Genomic DNA, 9,314 nt, shown 5'->3' on the forward strand with positions numbered 1-9,314 from the left:
GTGCAAAACACTGTTCTAAGTGCTGGGGAGGTTACAAGGTGATCAGGTTGTCCCATTGGGGGCTCACAGTCTTAATCCCCATTTTACAGATGAGGTAACTGAGGCTCAGAGAATTGAAGTGCCTTGCCCAAGGTCACACAGCAGACAAGTGGTGGTGGCGGAATTAGAACCCATGACCTCTGACTCCCAAGCCCGGGCTCTGTCAAGTGAGCCACGCTGTTTCCCCAAATAGCAGGAGTAGTTATCAATAGTCAATTTCAGGAGAGGAAGCATTTTGGCTACCTCACTTAAATATCAAGGTTAGCAAGCAGGCTGTCCCCTTGAGTAAGGGTGCTATCTGAAAGTGCTTTCCCAGAAGGCAGGTGGCATTGAGAGAAAACTTGGAGCTGCCCCCCTGCCTGCCTATTTACTTGTTGCATCTGTGCTCCAGAGGGAACATGGTAGAGTGTAAGTGGTCCTAGGCAAGCGCTTAATAAATGCCATCATTATTATTACTAGGATTAGCATTAACTCCTCTGCACCGGTTCTCAGTTCTGAAGTCTTCTAGACTGTGAGCCCGCTGTTGAGTAGGGACTGTCTCTATATGTTGCCAACTTGGACTTCCCAAGCGCTTAGTACAGTGCTCTGCACAAAGTAAGCACTCAATAAATACGATTGAATGAATGAATGAATGAAGTCCAAAGACTGCAGCTCATCTACTGTCCTCTATGGTAGACTCCATTCATTCATTCATGCAATCATATTTATCGAGTGCTCACTATGTGCAGAGCACTGTACTAAGAGCTAGACCATCCACTGTCCTCTATGGTAGACTCCACTCATTCATTCATTCAGACGTATTTATTGAGTGCTCACTGTGTGCAGAGCACTGGACTAAGAGCTAGACTTAGACTCCATCATGACCTGAGTGGTCTGAAACAGAAAAACTGAATCTCTAATTTTTTTAGAAATGTTTATTGCCTCTAAATTAGCAACTTTCAACAATGTGCCATGACAGCGTGACTCAGTGGAAAGAGCACGGGCTTTGGAGTCATAAGTCATGGGTTCAAATCCTGACTCCACCTCTTGTCAGCTGTGTGACTTTGGGCAAGTCGCTTCACATCTCTGTGCCTAAGTACCTCATCTGTAAAATGGGTGTTAAGACTGTGAGCCCCCCGGGGGACAACCTGATCACCTTGTAACCTCCCCAGTGCTTAGAACAGTGCTTTGCACATAATAAGTGCTTAATATCAATCAATCAATCAATCAATCGTATTTATTGAGCGCTTACTATGTGCAGAGCACTGTACTAAGCGCTTGGGAAGTACAAATTGGCATCACATAGAGACAGTCCCTACCCAACAGTGGGCTCACAGTCTAAAAGTCTAAATGGCATTAATAAATGCCATTATTATTATTGTTATTATTATGACACTCTGGTGTGACATTAGTATCTACTGAGAGATCAAGATGGCCAGCATTTACTGCCTCAATCTCTTTGCTTTTCTGTCTGCCTAACTAATCTCCCTTAAAGACCAATAAGCTTAGGTTTCTCATTAATATGATTATCAGTTAAGAATGGTCCTTTTATTTTGATTTCACATTTTGAAGATGATGAATATTTGCTTTAAATTTATATCACTTAGACAAATGGCCCCTCAATCTGTCATTCTCAGCCTCTCGGGGCATCTCTACTGCTCCTCTCTCAGTCTTTTCTTGGAGAGGGCTTTCCTAATAAAAATTGTGATATTCGTTAACTGCTTAATAATAATAATAATAATGATGGTCTTTGTTAAGGGCTTATTAGGTGCCAGGCACTGGGGTGGATACAAGTAAATTGAATTGGACACAGTCCCTGTCCCATATGGGGCTCACAGTCTCAATACTATAATAATAATAATAATGGCATTTATTTAGTGCTTACTATGTGCAAAGCACTCTTCTAAGCGCTGAGGAGGTGACAAGGTGATCAGGTTGTCCCACGGAAGGGGTCACAGTCTTAATCCCCATTTTACAGATGAGGTAACTGAGGCACAGAGAAGTGAAGTGACTTGCCCAAAGTCATATAGCTGACAATTGGCGGAGCTGAGATTTGAATCCATGACCTCTGAGATCAAAGCCTGGGCTCTTTCCACTGAGCCACGCTGCTTCTCATATGTGCCAAGCGCTGGGGTTGTTGTTGTCTTCCGCTGTCAAGTCATGTCCAACCCATAGCAACTCCATAGACGCATCTCTCCCAAAACACCCCACTTCCACCTGCAATCATTCTGGTAGCATATCCGTAGAGTTTTCTCAATAAAAATAAGGAAGTGTTTTACCATGAAGCGCTGGGATAGATACAAGATAATCAGTTTCCACAGTCTAAGTAGGAGGGAGAACAGATGTGGAAATTCAGGCACAAAGAAGTTAAGTGATTTACCCAAGGTCCCATGGCAGGTAAATGAGGGAGATGGGATTAGATTAGATGGGATTAGATGGGGGAGTCCCGTGACTTTCGGGCCTGTGCTCTTGGCACTAGGCCCAAGTGATTCTCCATCCTCAGGCCATTGCACAAAGGTTGTTACTGTGGAAAGCTTCTGAGCAGTCCATAGAAAACTTTAATAACTATTATCAGTGCTGTATTAATACAGTCGAGAAATGTAATGCTAAATGTGACACTGTTCATGGGAGTAGCTTGAGGGGGAAAATGGATAGAGAAGCGTTTCTATCAGAGAAGCACATCTGTAAATTTCAGTTCTCAAAATAATCAGTTCTATCCTCGCTACCTCATGCAGGTAGCCAATCAAGGAAATGTTCTAGACTATAATGTGCAGTGAGCCAGATTTCCCCTAAGGCTTAGTCCTTCCTTGGGATTTGAAGAAGCTCTAGCTGAGGCACGTTAACTCTTTAGGGAAACTAGAACATTTAAATGCACAAATGTTGCAGGACTGGAGTTCAGTGACATCTCATGGTGAGAGTTTTAGTATTCTTGTTTTACCTCGCCTTTAACCATTGGAGCTTTACACGGCTATTAAAACTCAGGATGCTTTAGGAAAAAAAAATTTCAACGGCACATCCCTTTTTTGGTATTTGGTTGGTGGCACAGTGTAACACCATTTTCTTTGAGCAGTGTAAATTGTTCAAGAATGTATTATTGTGGGCTGTATAGGTTGGCTATATGCATCCAGATAGCTCACTCGCCTGACTTGTTTCCATTGCTTTGAGTTCTACTTGATATGTAATCTAAAGAAGGAATGTTACTAATTTTCAATCAACAAATAGTATTTACTGAACACTTACTGTGTGCAGAGCACTATACTATGCATCTATGTCATGTAGATTTGAGCAATGGCCTCCAGTCGCCTCTGGGTATCTTGGTGAGCACTCACATGAATCTAACTCTAGATTCTAAATTCATTGTGGGCAGGGAATGTACCTGTTATATTGTCTCCCAAGAGCTTAGTACAGTGCTCTGCTCACAGTAAGTGCTCAATAAATATGATTGACTGACTAACTGAAGGTAGATTTGATCATTGAAGAGAAAAAGAGGACAGTAGTTCCCTTAAGGGATCCCGCCTCTGCCACTTGTCTGCTGTGTGTAAGCGCTTAGTACACTTGGAAGTGCTTAGTACACTTGTAAGCGCTTAGTACAGTGCTCTGCACACAGTAAGTGCTCAATAAATATGATTGAATGAATGAATGTGTGACCTTGGACAAGTCACTTAACTTCTCTGTGCCTCGGTTACCTCAATTGTAAAATGGGGATTGAGACTGTGAGCCCCACGTGCGACAACCTGATTACCTTGTATTCACCCCAGCGCTTAGAACAGTGTTTGGAACATAGTAAGCGCTTAACAAACACTATTATTATTATTATAATTTTTATTCTCTATTCCAACCTCAGTGTGCATATAGGATTGTTCCTTATTATTGATGAACCTCTTAAAGAGTTCTGTCAGTGAAAACTTTGGTAGCTACTGAGCTCCCTCAAGAGACAATGGGAAAGTAAAGACAAAGCTTTTATCCCAGAGCACCATTATTCCAAATACGAAAATACTGCAGCGTGGCCTCTTGGAATGAGCCCGGGCCTGGGAGACATGGGTTCTAATTCTGACTCTGCCACTTGTCTGTTGTGTGACCTTGGGAAAGTCACTTCACTTCTCTGTGCCTCAGTTCCTTCATCTGGAAAATTACTGTGAGCCCCATGCAGGACAGGGCCTGGGTCCAAAGTGATTAACTTGAATCTATCCTAGCCCTTGGAACAATGCTTGGCACATAGTAAGCCCTTAACAAATACCATAAGTATTATTATTATTGTCTCTACTTCAGTTCTTAGTACAGAATTTAGCACACAGTAAGCACTTAACGTGACATTATTATTATTTTTAAATGTGTGGGTGTGGAATTTAAATGGACAAATTATGTCTTTACAAAATAGGAAAAAAAGAACTAAGGGAGCTCCACCCCGTGAACTACACACTGTGATTAGATGAAGAAGTAGAGAGAAAAGTTATGATACTGGGCAATTCAGGCCTCCCCCCAAAAATACTCTGCTAAGGTAGAATAAAGATTTTATATTTTGTACTTCAGAATTCAAACTAGCTGTCTAAAATTGACTTGACAGACCCAATAATGGAGAGAACAGTTGCCTCAAAAAGGTGTTGCATTTTTCACTTTGAGAAGCTGCTCTTAGAAAGTTGGAAATATCATAGTCAACACAACAGAGTACACTGAATCGGGCAGTCGGTTGCATAGTATATACCTGTATATATGTATATATGGTTGTACATATTTATTACTCTATTTATTTATTTATTTATTTATTTTACTTGTACATTTCTATCCTATTTATTTAATTTTGTTGGTGTGTTTGGTTCTGTTCTCTGTCTCCCCCTTTTAGACTGTGAGCCCACTGTTGGGTAGGGACTGTCTCTATGTGTTGCCAATTTGTACTTCCCAAGCGCTTAGTACAGTGCTCTGCACATAGTAAGCGCTCAATAAATACGATTGATTGATTGATTGATAGTATATAGATGTTATTGTCCATAACTCACCTCTAGTGCTTCTCTAGTCCCACTTCTCCATACTTTTGTCTAGGTTAGCCATATGGCTTCCTGAATTCCACAGGAAGCATAATGGGCAACATAGTTGAGCCACTGAAGAAATCAATCTGCTCCCCCTAGAAATGATCTTATCTACCATTTCTATTGTTGGTACTTTCCCAAGTGCTTAAAATAACTACCACTGATTGATGGAATGATTTGTCTTTGTACAAAGAGTGTGTGAGCTATGTTCAGTTGCAAGTTATGGAGTCTAGTGAAGGTACCTTTATATAAGATATGCTAACTTGTGAAGTAAAACAAATTACTGCAGAACCTAAGAACAATGTTAGCCAAACAGCGTTGAAAAATAAAGATACCCTGATTTTTCGGGGGTTCACGGTTCAACACAGAGATCGGCCATCGTCCTCAGAAATCTGATGTTAAACTGAAGAATCTCCAGGGGAGAGAGTTCCACAGCCTGATGGGCTCGATCCTGATTTTTTTATAAGTTTTGCAGGTTACTCCTTTTCTTAATTCCAGTTTATTCCTATGCTCAGGGTGTTTCAAGAGGATGATTGCTCTCTCGAAGGTCAAGATGTAGTTTAGGAGCACTAAAACAAAAGCACATTTTAAAATAGCCAATGAAGCAAAATTTCCCTATTCCTTCTCCCCTGTCTCCTTCATGCTCGAAGAAGTGGGAGAACTTGTGATGGAAAAAATAATGAAAAAGCTTACACCAATTTTGTGTAGGCCTTCACAGTATTTTTGTCTCCTTCTCTATTTGTGTTTCAGGTTCTTAGCTCAGATGAGGCTCTACATGCCTTTCACTCCAAATCGTGTCAACATTAGTTGGAAAAGAGGATGAAAGATTTCACATTTTTTAAAAAAGGAAATGAATAGAGAGGAATGGACAGTGAGGTGATTTATGGAGACATGAGGCAAAAGACAGACCAGACAGGGAGTTAAGGGGGTGAGGTTTTTTTTCCTCACTCTGAAGCATGAAATTTATTTTAAGAGGTGTCAGGGGCAAGGTTGTCAGCAAGAATGGGAGGTCCACTCTTCACTCAGAAACTAGTAGGAGGCCCTCCCAACTCTAACTCTGAGGCCCAGCCTCTTTCCCCTAGGCCACATTGCAGAACCTGCAAATACTATCAAAAAAGTGTGAGAAACAGTGTTTAGGATGTACCAGTATAACGGCTCTTGGTATATGAAGGTGAGAGAAGCAGCGTGGTTCAGTGGAAAGAGCCCGGGCTTGGGAGTCAGAGGTCGTGGGATCTAGTCTCGGCTCTGCCACTTATCAGCCGTGTGACTTTGGGCAAGTCACTTCAGTTCTCTGTGCCTCAGTTACCTCATCAGGAAAATGGGGATGAAGACAGTGAGCCCCGTGTGGGACAACCTGATTACCTTGTATCTACCCTAGCACTTAGAACAGTGCTCGGCACATAGTAAGCGCTTAACAAATGCCATTATTATTATTATTAAATAGAAATGCAAATCTGCATTATAGCATATGATGACCTATAGACAATGTACAGTAACCAAGAAGACTTCAAAAAAAGGAAAAAACAATGCCACCATGCAACTTCTGCAAATTAAAACTGGATAGGTGACAAGGATTTCGTACATTCATTCATTCAATCATATCAGAGGCCATAGGGAAGAACAAGATTCATCTACCTGCCATTTTTCTCAGATGCTTCCTGGGCATTGATAAAAGACATTAGCAGTGAGAGCGTGATTTTCTCCCTATTACTTTCCTCATGGCATCTTTCATTTCCTTGTTCCTCGCACTATAGATCAGGGGATTCAGCATGGGGATCACAAAAGTGTAAAACACCGATGTTCTTTTATCTCTCTCCAGGGAGTAGCTGGACATTGGCCGTAAGTACATAAAGCAGGTGGTGCCATAGAATATGGCGACCACCGTGATGTGTGAAGCGCAAGTGGAGAAGGCTTTGTGTTTGCCTTCAGAAGAGCGTATCTTCAGGATGGTGAACAGGATGTAAGCATAGGAAACCCCAATGATCCCTGTCGTGCTGAGTCCGTTCAAGCTAGTGAACACGAAAAGCAGCTTCTGATTGACAGATGTGTTGGAACAGGAGATAGATAAGAGGGGTGGGACGTCACAGAAATAGTGATTAATTGTACGATGTCCACAAAAGGATAAACTAAAAGTGAAAACCGTGTGGATCACGGAATTCAAGAATCCGTACACATAAGACCCAACTACAAGGGAGACAGATACCCTGTGGGATATCATGACAGAATAATGCAGCGGGTGACAGATGGCAATAAAGCGATCATAGGCCATGGCAGCCAGCAAAAAGCACTCTGTCGTCCCGAGAGCAGCAAAGACGTACATCTGAGCGACACAGCCAGCAAAGGAAATGGTTTTCCTCTCCACCAAGAAATTGATCAGTGTCCTGGGAGCAATGACACAGGAAAAGCAGGCATCTAGGAAAGCTAAGTTGCTGAGGAAAAAGTACATGGAGGTATGAAGCTGAGCATCGATCTTGATTAATAGTATAATTCCCAGATTCCCCAGTAGAGTGATCGTGTAGAATATCAGAAAGACCACAAAAAGTGTGATCTGCAAATCTGGATCACTACTGAACCCCAAGAAAATGAACTCAGCAATGGTACTGCAATTTCTCTCATCCATCTTGGGTTTTCCTTGGTATCTATATGGGGAAAAAGTCAATATTAGCAATAGAATCCACATAAAATAGGTAATTAGATTAGCATATTTTGGACACAGAATCAGGAGGACTAATTCTCTGGAGAAGGCACTAATGCTAGAAAAAGTCCAGAGAAAACGTGGAAGAGGCAGACCAGCAGCTAGATAATAATAATAATAATAATAATAATAATAATAATAATAATAATAATGGCATTTATTAAGCACTTACTATGTGCAAAGTACTGTTCCAAGCACTGGGGAGGTTACAAGGTGAACAGGTTGTCCCACGGGGGGCTCACAGTCTTAATCCCCATTTTACAGATGAGGTAACTGAGGCACAGAGAAGTTAAGTGACTTTCCCAAAGCCACACAGCTGCCAACTGGCGGAGCTGGGATGGATAAGAGGCCGTAACAACGATAACAGAAGAACCTTTATAAAGGTTACGGATTTTGGTAGAAGACAGGATGTTCTGGGGAAAATATATCCGTAGAGTTGCTATGAATCAGAAATGACTTGATAGCACTTGGTAATAATAATAAACATAGATAATACAATTTAACTCTATTTCACCTTGCCACATTCTGTTGATTCTAGATGGATTTTTTATTGGTATTTTGATATAAGCATAGCCCCTGACAATCTTTACTTCTAATCTCTGGGCCTGGAATGCCCTCCCTCTGCCCATCCGCCAAACTAGCTCTCTTCCTCCCTTCAAGGCCCTACTGAGAGCTCACCTCCTCCAGGAGGCCTTCCCAGACTGAGCCCCTTCCTTCCTCTCCCCCTCGCCCCCCCTCCATCCCCCCATCTTACCTCCTTCCCTTCCCCACAGCACCTGTATATATGTATATATGTTTGTACATATTTATTACTCTATTTATTTATTTATTTATTCATTTTACCTGTACATATCTATTCTATTTATTTTATTTTGTTAGTATGTTTGGTTTTGTTCTCTGTCTCCCCCTTTCAGACTGTGAGGCCACTGCTGGGTTGGGACTGTCTCTATATGTTGCCAACTTGTACTTCCCAAGCGCTTAGTACAGTGCTCTGCACACAGTAAGCGCTCAATAAATACGATTGATTGATTGATTGATCTCTGGGGAATCCAGTCTCAAAGAAAGCAGCTCCAACAACTTACGGTAGCCAAGTTTATTATAGTGCAGTGAGCGAGAGAGCGAATCAACTTGTCTTATGCCTTCGAGTCGTCTCTGACTCACAGCGACACCACGGACCCGTCTCTCCCAGAACGCCCTGCCTCCATCTGCAATCGTTCTGGTAGTGGATCCATAGAGTTTTCTCAGTAAAAATACAGAATTGGTTTACCATTGCCTCCTTCCATGTAGTAAACTTGAGTCTCCCCCCCTTGACTCTCTCCCATGTTACTGCTGCCCAGCACAGGTGAGTTTTGACTTGTAGCAGATTGCCTTCCACACACTAGCCACTGCCCAAGCTAGGAATGGAATGGATAGGCCTCTGTGAGACTCTCCCTTCCATAGTCGATACGGCAGAGTACTGGAAACTCTCCAGTTGCGACCCTGAAAGAGGAAGAATCAACTAGGAGAAGTTAAAATTGGCTGTAAGCTTTCCCTATCTAGGGAATGCACTGAAGAGGTCAAACCCTCCTAAGAGAATT

The 9,314-nt window shown here is 42.0% G+C and overlaps 1 protein-coding gene across 1 annotated transcript; it reads right to left on the bottom strand.

The window, feature by feature from the left end:
- Positions 1-6,720: 6,720 nt before the first annotated feature.
- Positions 6,721-7,662, bottom strand: LOC119944057 (olfactory receptor 1019-like). Its single transcript, XM_038765283.1, has one exon. It carries the CDS (start codon positions 7,660-7,662, stop codon positions 6,721-6,723), a length of 942 nt encoding a protein of 313 aa, XP_038621211.1.
- Positions 7,663-9,314: the final 1,652 nt, after the last annotated feature.

This window comes from Tachyglossus aculeatus, chromosome 22, assembly GCF_015852505.1.
Source record: "Tachyglossus aculeatus isolate mTacAcu1 chromosome 22, mTacAcu1.pri, whole genome shotgun sequence".
Taxonomy (NCBI): domain Eukaryota; kingdom Metazoa; phylum Chordata; class Mammalia; order Monotremata; family Tachyglossidae; genus Tachyglossus; species Tachyglossus aculeatus.

Excerpts from the sequence above, each read along its gene's own strand:
- LOC119944057 (XM_038765283.1), bottom strand. The coding sequence starts at position 7,662 with ATGGATGAGAGAAATTGCAGTACCATTGCTGAGTTCATTTTCTTGGGG.